At 35.9% G+C, this 14,245-nt stretch overlaps 1 protein-coding gene across 1 annotated transcript in view; it reads right to left on the bottom strand.

Moving 5' to 3' along the window:
* PEX7 (peroxisomal biogenesis factor 7) overlaps positions 1-14,245 on the bottom strand; it is a 66,205-nt gene that overhangs the window by 10,933 nt on the left and 41,027 nt on the right. Inside the window, exon 9 of the mRNA XM_083368475.1 lies at positions 5,542-5,641. Within this exon, the coding sequence (XP_083224601.1) occupies positions 5,542-5,641 (100 nt within the window). The remainder of the gene's footprint in view (positions 1-5,541; positions 5,642-14,245) is intronic.

Genomic DNA, 14,245 nt, shown 5'->3' with positions numbered 1-14,245 from the left:
AAATATTCAGGCTGACAAAGATTACTCTCCTATGTTCAGCTTTCATTATGATGAAAATTCTTCAGTTTTTGTTAATTATTAAGTCTAGTTTCCATTACCCAGTTTAGTTCCCTAATAGATACCCCATTCATTAATTAACGTATACTTTTACTTTCTTGGTCAAGCCATTTCAAATAGTAGAAATGACCAACTTTGGGGCTGAAAAAGGAGAAAATAAAAATCTGTTAGATGTTGGTTGATATTTATTCATTTTTTCCAATGGGAAAAAGTTTAGCATCTATTGTTGTTGTTGTTAGCTGTGAAGTTGTGTCCCACCCATCGCGACCCCGTGGACAACCTTCCTCCAGGCCTTCCTGTCCTCTACCATCTTCTGGAGTCCATTTAGGCTCACGCCTACTGCTTCAGTGACTCCATCCAGCCACCTCATTCTCTGTCATCCCTTTCTTCTATTGCCCTCAACCTTTCCCAGCATTAGGCTCTTCTCCAGTGAGTCCTTCCTTCTCATTAGGTAGCCAAAGTATTTGAGTTTCAACTTCAGGATCTGGCCTTCTAAAGAGCAGTCAGGGTTGATCTCCTCTAGGACTGACCGGTTTGATTGCCTTGCAGTCCAAGGGACTCGCAGGAGTCTTCTCCAGCACCATAGTTCAAAGGCCTCGATTCTTTGGCGCTCAGCCTTTCTTATGGTCCACCTTTCACTGCCATACATTGCAACTGGGAAGACCATAGCCTTGACTATACGCATTTTTGTTGGCAGGGTGATGGTCTCTGTTTTTTAGTGTGCTATCTAGATTTGTCATGGCTTTCCTCCCGAGGAGCAAGCGTCTTTTAATTTCTTGGCTACAGTCCCCATCTGCAGTGATCTTGGAGCCCAGGAAAATAAAATCTGTCACTACTTCCATTTCTTCCCCATCTATTTGCCAGGAATTGAGAGGGCCAGATGCCATGATTTTTAGCATCTATAAACATGTCCTAAACTCATTATATTTCTTTATATCTATTAAATTGTGAATAGGCATTCTTGTGGGACATGTGTGACTAAGGGACAGCTACACTGGGAAAGGAAGGAAAAAGAAATAAGAAAAAAAACAAGATGAGGATGGGGTATAAGATGCAACAGTGTTTCTTAAATTTGTGAACTTTAAAGTGGCTGACTGGAGGAATTCTGGGAGTTGAAGTCTGCACATCTTAAAGTTCACAAAGTTGAGAAGGATAGATAAAAGTATAGATAGGAGGTGCTTTATATTTGTGCTTCCCCTCTATATTTCTAAAATCCCCTAATGGAAGCAGAATAAGTTTCCTCTTTTGAATACAATCTGTTCCCTTTAAACAATGGCTGACCTTATTCTGCAAATACAAAACCACCTTCCCTCCCACTTCAAAAGTCCACATTTTGGTAAAAGCTCATCTCCTTTAGAAAGACACAAAGTTAAAAGGTACTAAAATCTATTAAAAGGCTTTACATTGTTATTAAAAAGTTTTGCGTAGTTCATGTATTCTGAAAGCTCTTGATTTTCAGTTCACAAATACAATCAGTTTAATTTCAGCTTCGCCAACACAGGCTCATCTCAAAATGATCTTTCAAGCAAGGCTGAAGCATGACATACTGTGTAGGTAACTCACCAGTTAGGACTGCAGTTCTGCTCTACTAAGACCAATAATTGGCACAGGAAAAGAATTGCATTGCAAAGAATCTACCTCGTAACTTAGGTTTTAATCTCAAAGAAGCTTTTCAACAATACGATTTGCAAACAGCAACATATGTATACGGTATTTGTAAGTATCTCACCCTTCAGTGCTTAAGAAAAAAAAACCCTTATTATGTTTTCCTTTTAAGAAATGGCAACATTATAATTAAGAAAACTGAACTATAATTCGTACTTCAAAGAACTTTCACAATGTTATTTCTCCCTATTCAAAGTACCTAAATCCTGTTTTCAGGCAGACAAGAGCTGCAGAAAAAGTCTTGCTCAGCAGAAAGCTTTCATTTACATATGTGAGCCTAGCACTGGTAGTGTGGAAGACATGATGATAACTAGGCATAGAAATAGAGAAAGGAACCTCAGACTGTCATTTCTTTCTTCACATTCGAGTTGAACTATCTACTAGGCTTATTACTCAAGCAGACCCAAAATAGCCTAATCTCAGGACCTTTGTGCCTTGAGCAATACTTCCTCACTCCTTTATATCTTCAAATTAATATATTCAATCAAGTAAAGAAATGAATTTGGCATTAAAGCAAGAGCTGTAACTCTTCAACCATCTGATTTAGATGACTAAAATTATGCCGTATAGAACTTCAAATGATGCTTCAGTGGTAGCAAAATGTTTGTAAGGAAAAAAAAAATCTCAGTAGAACTGTACCTCCCAAATATGATTTTAAAATATGCTACTGGCCTTATTTTTTAATGAGAAAGTATCCTGCCTCATATATGTTTTCAACAAATGTGTGAATTTTTAAAAATCTATATATTTGATCAACATAGAAGACATTGGGGAAAAGGGCGGGGGGGAAACCAAGCCTTGAAATATTCAAACATAGAAGTGCTAAATCTGAATAAAATTTAAAATGGAGGAGAAATTTAAAAAGAGACTGATCTTTTCCAAACATAAAGAGTCTGTGCAGAACTATGCACAATTAAATTTTATTGAGATAGTGCAATCAGCTTGGTAGAATATATTGATATTAACTACATTATGTGGCCTAGCTGTTTACCATGCATTTTTTTAAAAAAAGAAGTGACTCTGTGAACTAGCCACAACTTCTGTTTTAAGGAACTCCCAAAAAAGTGCATTACTAAATATCGACAGCATGGTTTTATGAAGTTTATTCATCTAACTTGCCACCAATTATAATTCTATTTTTAAGAGCAAAATACCTACATATAAGCCCTCATTTCCTTATCTACTTTCAAATGACATTCCCATTAATATTCATCCCTTAACCATTGAAAGGGTGTCAACCCTTCTTCTAAATTATTGCTTGATATTAATACCTACTTATGAACAGCATGCAGATTTGTAAATTTAGTAGAGATTAATTGAAGGTATTATCAAAAACAAATATTGTAAAACCCATTATTTCCTAATCCGATCTCTACTGATAGTGTGTTTAATGTAATTTACTTATATTTTGCAGGGGTGTGTGTGTGTGACACACTTGAAATATAGGAGGCTCAGTATTTTTCATTTTGCTGATCCTATTATTTTACTACAGCCTCAAGAATGTTTGCATTAATGGCCCAATAAATAGAATGTGATTTCATTTTTTCCTCTTATATAAACCTGCAGCGAACATAATCTGAAAAAAGTTTTGCATTTCTTTCAAGGTACAATGATTCATGGAACTGATATTACATCTGTTCCATAAAACAAGTCAAGAGACAAATGCTATTTTCTGAGAACACAGTTAAAAAATATGCATACGTCAGTCAACATATTCTTTACAAAATATATTAGCAGGTAAGTGTGGGCTGAAGTCAAACAAACGGCTTCGTAATTAGGACAGCAGCTCATTTTTCTGCCAATTTAAGCTGAAGGACCAGAATACGCTGCTGAATGGCACAGGCTCTGGCACAAGTGTATGAAGGGGAAGGAGACAAGCAGCTGAACACTTGAGGGCTCCATTCACTCATGAAGCATGATCAATGCCAATTGGCAAATACCTCTGATCTTAGGAGAAGCTTTTGTGGGTATGGGTTCTTCTTGGGGGGGGGGGGAGGGCAGAAAGAGCCAGGTTACAAATGAATCCAACCCAGTGTTTAAATATTCTTAATGGACCTTTTTTAATAGCACCCATTCTTATGAAAACAAGAGAATTCAATGGGCAGATCTGAATATAAGAACAGCAGAAATATGTTTATTTAGCTTCATAAGCAAATGATTCTTATGTGCTTTTCACCTGGTGATGGCACAGCTCCTAAAATATGTACGTTCTGCAGACTTTTATTTATAACTTTTTTTTTAGTTAACTTGTTCGTTGCCTCGATCACAAATTGCAACCTGTTACCTTAAAACCATCCGACAACCGAACCAAGAAGAAGACTTGGACAATGTTTTTCAAAAGCAAATTACAAAATTTTTTCCAGAAAGGCTGAAAAACTAAATGGGTACATTTAATTATCAAAGAAAACATGGGAGCAGTGCGTTGTCTTTCAGAGTAGAATTTAATGAGTTAAAACCATTAGATATTGATCAAATTTGAACATTCTATAAGAAATTATCTCTTCAAAGTAAGCAGCAATAATTACAGTAGACATTTTTGCTTGCACAATTTTAAATGTACATAAGTTTGGATACAAATTCTGCTAAGTATATTCCTTCTAGAAGTTCCTGATCTGCCTTGTCAATTTTTTTTTCTTCAAGGAATGCTAGAAGGAAAGGTCAGCTTCACTTGATTTGAGAATAACTAACAGAGAAGATTTAATTGAGGAAATGAAAAAAACTAAGAATACTGGGAGAAAGTGATTCTATAATGTTGGACAGAACTTTGATATTAAATGATATTTAAAAACTACAATTAAGTAGATTACTTTATTTAAAGAAATCATATTTAATTAACTCAGAACAATAGTTGAGTAAAATACATTGATAATAGAAGCTGATGGAGAAGTGAGCCCACTAAAGATGGGAATTTCTTAAATAAGAGATATTACAGCAAAACCTCAGTGTAACAAACCATTTGGAGATTGGCTTGTCTGATTCTACCACATATGAATTAATGCTATTTGTGTTAACTTATATCATTTTTGTCACCTCGGTAAATATGCACACAAATGACATTAAATCAATGCAAAATTTGTAACTAACATTTTTCTATCTACCAATATGTAAGCTGATAATAAATTTAAGTAAATTTAGACTATTTGTGATACCAAATAGATTTAATTTATTATTTTGTGGAAACATCAGGACAGAAATCTTGTCCATCTACCAAAATCATTTGGTAACTTTAGTTTTACTGTATGAAAAACATCACTCAAAACAACTCTAATGAGAAAAGCTTAGTGAAAATCTGAAAGTCACAAAGGACATGTAGAGGAATTGGAAAGAGACATAAACCACTAAAAAAGATTACATACAATAGTCTGGATTGTAGAAATAGTATCAGAAAAACCAACATTTAGAATCAACTGAAATTAATAAAGGATGCTAAGAATGACAAGACTTTTGGATCTTGAAGAAAAGAAAGAAAGGAATTAAATAAAAGTAAAATTTCCTCTATAAAAGGAAAAAAAATACTTCAGCACTCAGTGAAAATGACAAAAATGTAGCAATCAAAAAGAAAAGACAGAATTATTCAAGTAATTTTTTTAGCTCAGTTGGCTCCACAAGGATATACAATTGATGCTGAATGAATTAAAATCTTTAAGGCCACATGGATTGCTGACTGACAGATGACTGAAGGAATTTGTTGCTGATTGATTCGATTGTTTTATTTTTGCATATTCTTAACATAAATTTGCAGGTTTCAAAAAAGAAGCTATGCATAATCCGGAGTTCAGCTGGGTTTACATTCACATAAAAAATGACTTATTTTCTTACCTGACCCGAATCATGCAAACTTAAATCTAGGCCACAAGTAAACTCCGTATGATGCTCCACAGTTTCAAGCAGAGGGTCAGGCTTGGAGAAATCCCAAAATCTATAGAAGGAAACAAGAATACAATTATGGTAATTGAAAGGCCACTGATGGCATGCTTGAAGCTGCCAGATGCTTTTAAAAACCAAACCCATCTACTTTATAAACATAATTAATCCTATTGCCACAGGTCTCTTGCTTCATCTGCATAAATGAGCATTTCATTAAGAAATTCATTAAGAAAGCATTTTCTTCAGTTCAGTATGGAAATTTTGGTCAAAAAAGCTGGCCTAATTATCTTCCTTTGGGAAAATCTGCAAAACAACAACGTGAAGATTGTTTATTGCATAAACAATTTACATATACTGTAACAATTTATATGTGTTATCCTTGGGGGGGGGAAACATTTTTGTTGTCAGACCATCAGTCCACTGGTACAGATAGCTTTTACTGAGAGCTTGTCTCTCAGGTAAAAATATTTCATTGCCCAAGTTCTCTTTTTTCCTCTCCCCCTCCTCCTCTAGAGATGTCAAGAATTAAACAGGAACATTGAATTTGGCTCTTCCCCATATTCTGTCAAAGGTGTTACATTATTTCAGTAATTTAAGGCAGCAGAGGAATCTATATGACTATCAGTGCATTAGATAGCTTGTGTGGCCCCAACACTGGCTAGCTGACAATATATAAGAGATGCCGTAGCATGAGTTATCCCTTGAGGAATTCATTGATCTTGCAAAGCCAAAAAAGCAATCGAACACATGATGACTTAGTGTAATGTGCATTTACTCCCATGTTACACCTTTGCTCCGTGAGCTGCATTGGTTGCCAGTTGTCTTCCGGGTAAGGTTCAAGGTTTTGGTTATGATCTTTAAGTCCCTACATGGCATGGGTCCGCGATACCTCGAGGACCACCTGCTGCCGGCGTCGACTCCCCTCCGCCCTGTGCGCGCCCACAGAGAGGGCCTCCTCAGGGTGCCTCCTGTCAAGGAATGTCGACTGGTGGCCCCCAGGGGGAGGGCCTTCTCTGTGGGTGCTCCGGCATTATGGAACCAACTGCCGGTTGAGCTCCGGACGGCATCAGACCTCCGATCCTTCCGTCGCGGGTTGAAGACCCATTTATTTGAACTATCGGGTCTGGCCTGATGGGGGTACATGGGTTTTTATAGGCTTGTTTTATTATTCTTGTTTTAACTTGGGCATTATTTAATTGTCTTTTAATTTTTGTATTGTCATTTATATTTATGCCCTGTGAACCGCCCTGAGTCCCTTTGGGAGAAGGGCGGTATAGAAATCTCAATAAATTAAATTAAATTAAATTTGATTCCTTAACACTGAAATTTCAAAAAGCAACCTTTTCCAATATTCTTTTTCCTGCTTCCACATGCTTCAATGCGTTATTCTATACATTTACTTGCACAAACAAGTAAATTTTCTGCAAAAACTCTCTCAAGATAGCCAAACTGGTATGTCAGATGAATAGAATCCAAATGAAAAACTTCCTAGGTTCTGAAGATTACAAATTCATGTTCCATTATCAAAATAAGTTGTAGATTTTGTTTTCATACTGAAATGAACAATTTTGGCTATTTGCTAAGCAGCTATATTAAAACAGGAGAACTTAAATCTCCTACAAGCTAAAGCTGACGGAAGGAGACGAGTATTTATGTTTAGACTAGTAGTGACATTACAGACATTTTGCCCTATCTGCCACACTATGACAACTGCAATAAAGAAACAACTAAACAAAGACACCTAATTTAGGGAATGCTTGAAGGCAAACTGTATCTTCCATCAGAGAGAAATGGGCAGAGAAGCTTCAGGAGAAATGGTCTGCAGGGACCTCTTTGTTCTACCTTAGGATATGGAAGGTCCAATTTAACTATGCATTCCCACACCTTTTTAAGAAAATTCTTCAGTCTTAAAGAATTTTGTTTGCTGAAAGCTAAAATACAAAGCTGTATTTTAACTGTAGTACAGGTAGTCCTCGACTTATAACAGTTCGTTTAATGACCGTTCAAAGTTATAATGGCACTGAAAACGGTGACTTTCCATTCTTCACACTTATGATCATTGCAGCATGGTCACATGATTACAATTCAGATGCTTGCCAACCGACTCATACTTATGACGGCTGCAGTGTCCCAGTCATGTGATCACCTTTTCTGACTTCTGATTAGCAGAGTCAATGGGAAAGCCAGATTCACTTAACAACCGTGTTCCTAACTTCACAACTGCAGTGATTCACTTAACAACTGTGGCAAGCAAGGTCATAAAATGAGGCAAAACTCACTTAACAAACGTCTCACTTGACAACAGAAATTTTGAGCTCACTTGGTGGCCGTGAGGACTACCTGTATTACATTTTTTGAACATGCTTGCTTTGAAATACTTATACAGTACAATACAAAAAGTCGTTACTGCAGTAACTTAAAAACTAGCTTGTATTAAAAATAATTTTCAATTATTTCTGTTGGGATAACATCTTTCTCTTGACTTTACCCAGTCATACACTGTAAATATATTTCCACTACCACTATCTTTAATATATTTCCACTACCACCATCTTTACACTCTCACTTCAACCCCTCCTTGGGCCCCTTTGTACCCTTTCCTGTCTAGGTGTCATGACTACAGAGTGATGTGTTATGCTATTCATGTGCTGCAGGTTTTGCTACTGAAACGGTTATCAAGGAGGAGTAAAAACCATTCAACTACATAAAATTCGACATAGAAACAACTGAAGTGTACAGCAAACACTAGAGGCCACGCAATTAAGTTTGTTTAAGCCAACTTGATTAAATTTTCCGCAAATTACCTGGCTAGAGTGATGGCCACACAATGGATGTGCTATGGCAACAGCCCTCTTTAGAGACTCCGAATACTAGAGAGCAGAAGAAATTTATAGTTTCCCAATAAGCTAATTTTCAAAGAGAAGCAAATGAAGGTCAACAGCCTCTTTTCATTTACCTATGAATGTTTTGTAGTATAGTTTGCTAAATGTTCTGACAAGGAAGATAGTTTTGCTATTTATATACAACATCTACGTAATACTAAGACTCTTGTTTCATGATCTTTACTTGGGTGAAATGGTGCATTCTAGAACCACAATTTTTGAATGTAGGTACCTCAAATGGGCTACCTTATAGAATGTGTACAGAATCTGAATCCCATGACTCCAAAATGTATGACATTTGAGAAAGCTGTGGCTAATTCAGTACTACTGGTTGCTGCTGAAGTCACATTATCTTTTATTTTCAATATTCTGTAATCATTTCCCAGGCAGCCGAGAACCCCTCACTCACTGTCCCATCTAGCAGCAAGGAATTGATTCATCATGTAGCTTTTAAAGGAGCAACAACTTTAAGGTTCATGAAGGAAAGCCTGGATATTTGTATTCATTTTACGTGTCCCTTCTCTAGTACACAAACATCACATACAAATATCTATATCTCAATTTTATTTGTTAGTTCGTTTACATCCTGCCCTTATTATTTTTACAAATAATTCAAGGCAGCTAAACATATCCAACACATCTTCGTCCTCCTATAGTTGTCATAACAACCCTGTGAGGGGAATTGAGCTTAGAGAGAGTGACTGGCCCAAGATTTCTTAGATGGCTTTCATGACTAAGGCAGAACTTGAACTTGTGGTCTTTCTTCAAGAACTAAACGCACATACATAGTGCTCCATCCTCCTACGTTTCTTCACAACACTGTGAGGAAGGTTGGGCTGAAAGTCACAAAGTGAGCTGCTATGGTTTCAGATGAGAGGACACATTGGATCTATCTGGCATCAGAGAAATACATTAGCCACTATAACAGATCTTGCCCATCCCTGTCTTTAGAATCTTGGCAAGGATTCTAAATTGTTCTGAGATGAGAATCTCTAAATACAACTTTGTGGTTAAAAAAAATTTGGGGGGGCAAAATTATGCCAGGTGGAAAGCGAAGGGGGTCATCATGGTCAAGAATAACACCAAACATTGTTGGGATATAGCAAACAGGAGGAGAGATGGACATTAGAAAACAGTGTTCAAATATTAAATCTACAGTATTTCAGTGAGTAATAATTTGATTTTTCTTTTTTGGAAGAAATATAACAACTATTACTACTTATAAGCTATTATTATGTAGAGTGCAGGTAGTGGTTGAGGAATCCATTAATAAATGGCAAATTATGTGTTACTCATTATGTTTTTACATTGAAAGAAGCACATTTGATTTTTACATGCTTCACTAAGCATTTACTTACTAAGTTGATTTCCTTTAACATTTCTTAAACCAGAAAATTTATTTGACTGGAAAAAAGAAAATTGTTAAAAGCTAAGAATATATTTAAATATTATGGTTACTAAAGAAATACAGTATCAAAACTGCAATTTTTGTAACCGTATTTCATAAAAAGTAGAGCTGAAAAAGGGTACAGAAAGGAAACAAAATGATCCGTATCTGCAGAATACTTTTCCTACAAAAAAGATATATTTAGAGCTTCGCTTTTCATCTATCTACATACTAAGTCTGCTGTTTGTAGTCTTCAATTTGGCAAAATGGTGTATCATAGGGCAACAATTTTTTAATCAACATACCTCAAAAGGGCAAACTTAAAGAATGCATCCAAAATACAAGATTTATTATTCCCATGGGAATGAAATTTGGCAAAATTGTGGGTGCTTAAATGCCATGACTGTCACATGATCGTCATTTCCAACACTGCCTGCCAGCTTTTCATAAGGAAAGTTAATGAGGAAGCTGGCAAGAAGTTGGGAATAACTCCCATTCTCACTGCTTTTTTGCCCAGCTTTGTCTCTCTGTTTAGGTAAGGAAATATCTTTGAAACAACCTAACGAGTCACGGGTTGTCTAGTCTATATACTGATAAAACTCTCCTGTGTCTCTTTGCCTGTTTATAACCTTCAATTGGGAAAAAGGCACACTGTTGAATTTTTCGAATTTTTGAATCAAGTTACGTCAGATAGGCTGTGTACAAGTGGTGTGAAAATCCTTGAAATTTCAATTACACAGGAGTAATGGATTGCAAAGTTTGGATAAATTCAAACATACATTCCTCCTGATTTAGTCTGGAAATGGAATCCCTTTACATTGGGACAATCAGTATTTGAATTGAGAAAATTTCTTGGGTGTAAGCCTCCCTATATTGCAGAATTACACGAATGCATCCATGAAGCAGCCTTTTATGTATTTGTAATCTTCGCTTTTTTGAGGTCACTCTACAACTAAATCCTTTCTCACTTTTAGTCACCTATAAATCAGAGCTCCATTTACTTGAGTGACAGAGACTTATTATGACAATATATAAATGGAAAAATCCCAACTGCAAATCACAGAATCTCAACGTATTTTTCTTGAAAACTTCCCTTATTTAAGAGCCCACCAGAGACCAATGTTTTCTTAGAAGGTGCCTATCTAAACTAGAAGGTGCCCATCTAAGGTATAAAGTTATTTTAAATTATTACCAGTATAGTAAAATTTAGCCTTTCAGGCCAATAGGATTGCAAAGTAAATTTTGGTATCAAATATCAAAAATACAGCATTAAACATATTCATTGCCGATTTATGTGGCACCTACTAAAGTGGTACTTTCAGTGTCACAGGTTCAGCCTTAAAATGATAACAGAAAATACTTAGTATCTGGGAATCAAAATATAGCACGTAGGGACCCATCCAAATCATAACTGGAACAAACACAGGAATCATCAAGATATTTTTTCCACCACTGGAAAAAAATACCTCTATATGCAGTTTAAATACTGTAATTATTATTAACAGTGATTTATAATTTATTTAGCAATATAACAGTACATTACTAATGAAGTAGTGTTTAAATATAACTTAGACACTTATTGAAAGAAAATAAACCCAGCATAACCCAATGGGAATTCCTCTGTATGCAACACAAACACATATTGTTTTTAATCTTGCATTTATTATTTTTATGAATAACTCAAGGTGGCACATATATATTACGGTATATTCCGTTCTTATCCTATAGGTAGTCCTCAACTTATGACACTTGAATCCAAAATTTATGTTGCTAAGTGAGACATTTGTTAAGTGAATTTGGCCCATTTTGTGACCTTTCTTGCCCCAGCTGTTAGGTGAATCACTGTGGTTGTTAAGTTAGTAACATGGTTGTCAAGTGAATCTGACTTCCCCATTGACTTTGTCAGAAGGTTGCAAAAATTGATCACACAACCCTGGGACACTACAACTGCCATTAATATGAACAAGTTGCTAAGTGTCCAAATTTTGATCATGTGACCATGGGGATGCTGCAATGGTCATAATTGTGAAAAATTGTCATAAATTACTTTTTTCAGTGCTGTTGTAACTTTGAACGGTCATTAAATGAACTGTTGTAAGTCGAGGAGTACCTATATTTTCTCCACACTAACAATGCCGTGAGGTGAGTTGGGCTGAGAGAGTGTGTGTGACAGGCCCAAAGTCACGCAGCCAATTTTTCATGCCCAAGATGTGAGTACAACTCACAGTCTCCTGGTTTCTAATCTTAACCACTAGGTTACTACTCCATTTGTGTCAGAAGTTCCTATCAAAGTGTTTCCAGGTTGAGAGGATTAGATCAAACTCTGCAATGATTACTCATACTCTAGAATCTTTATCACAACAATTGTGGACAGAGACAGCCTGCCTCAGTGCCTGCTTGTATGTGATGCCAGATTATGTGAGAAATAAATAAAATAAAATAAAAATAAAATGAAGTAATTCGTATAAAGTATACTGCCTGATCAGCACACTGGAAGAGAAAAACTGCAGATCTAACTGTATACACAGAACAGGACTTGGCATGCAGAACAGAAAAAAAAGGTTGCTGGCAGTATCTTCCTTCTTAACTAAAATCTCTCTGTTGATGCACTGAAGGGATGAATGAGAAAAGGTAAGTTCCAGGAGTTCAAATTGCTGTTTCATTAAATCAGTATCAGATTGAGGTCCTTCTACAGATACATCTGTATAATGCTGTCATCTAGTTAATAAAATCTAAAGCAGGTGAAATCTATTTATTTACTTATTTATTTAAATAGCAAGAGCCTAGGTACATGAATGAGCTTGGAAGATGCACTACTAATAATTCAGAACTCCCATTTAACGTTGGGTTAAATTTCCTATTTGGAATTAGGTATGTCTAGTTTAATGAAGAGAAGGATGAGGGGGGACATGATAGCAGTGTTCCAATATCTCAGGGGTTGCCACAAAGAAGAGGGAGTCAAGCTATTCTCCAAAGCACCTGAGAGCAGGACAAGAAGCAACGGAGGGAAACTAACCAAGGAGAGAAGCAACCTAGAACTAAGGAGAAATTTCCTGACAGATAGAACAATTAATCAGTGGAACAACCTGCCTCCAGGAGTTGTGAGTGCTCCAACACTGGAAGTTTTGGACGACTGGATGACCATTTGTATGAAATGGTATAGGCTTTACTGCCTGAGCAGGGGGTTGGACTAGAAGACCTCCAAGCTCTATTAATAATAATAATAATAATAATAATAATAATAATAATAATAATAATAATAATAATAATAATAATTTTGTTGTTGTTGTTATTCATTGCCCAGTCAGCCAGCAGCCAAGATGTTCAGACTGGATTTGGCATTTTTTAGCCTGATCATCATCATCATCATCATCATCATCATCATCATCATCATCATCATACACATTTTGCTTTCCTTTTTTTAGCACAAGCATTACCAACAGAAGATCAATCCATAAGTAAAGTTAAATCAACAAAGGCAGCAAAGTATAATTTATGTGAGGCTTCTATTGCTACAAATTTCATTATGTTTCCAAGTACATTTCTACCAAAAAACCCCCCCCCAAAACTACAAATATTAAAGTAGCCCAATTTTCTACAAAACTTTCTGTAGAATGGGTTGAATTGCATGATCTCATAAGACTCAGTTTACTTCATCCTATTATGGTAAGAAAAAGAATACCCATCTATTTGGGGTTTTTTCCTAATGAAGTCTATTTGGGGGTGGGTGGATTTAAAATTATGTTTGAAATCTGAACTATAAATTGGATTAGGCCATGTCTAAAGCTTTGATTGGGTGGTCTCTGGATATCTACCAAGAACTTCCAGTAAGCTATAACTCATGAAATGTCACTATCAAAACAGATATTCTCTGAGGCAGTTCATTCCATGGTATTTTTTAATCTCATGATGCGCTACTTTTCTAAGCAAGGTCTCGGCATCTGTCTTTAAAAGCAAAAATTGGAGATTTCTTGTTGTAAAACCTTTTAAGGTTACATAAGTTATTTGGTTAGTTATGTTGATCATGCCTGTAATTTGATAAGTTGTCAAACTTATTTATTGAAATTCTTGTACATTGCTTTATTATTTCCTGTTTTTGTGGTTAGAATTTACTCTAAACTGTCCCTAGGATACTGAACTGAAAAGGCAAAGTAAACATTTAAAACTCAGGAAGTCTCTATATAAGGCACATCAAAATAGAAACTTAATAGGACGCACATTTTTAAAATAATTCAGAAGAATAAGTTACATGAGAAGAATTACATAACAGCCATGCAGGATCATGACAACTAGAAATTCCCCATCAATTTAAGTAATCTTTTAGGCAAGATCACCTTGCCTAAAAGATTACTTAAATTGACGGGGAATTTCTAGTTGTCATGATCCT

This window comes from Vipera ursinii (assembly GCF_947247035.1).
Source record: "Vipera ursinii genome assembly, chromosome: 1".
NCBI classification, from domain to species: domain Eukaryota; kingdom Metazoa; phylum Chordata; class Lepidosauria; order Squamata; family Viperidae; genus Vipera; species Vipera ursinii.
The sequence above is the reverse complement of the archived record's forward strand: the minus strand, read 5'-3'. Positions and strand labels throughout refer to the sequence as shown.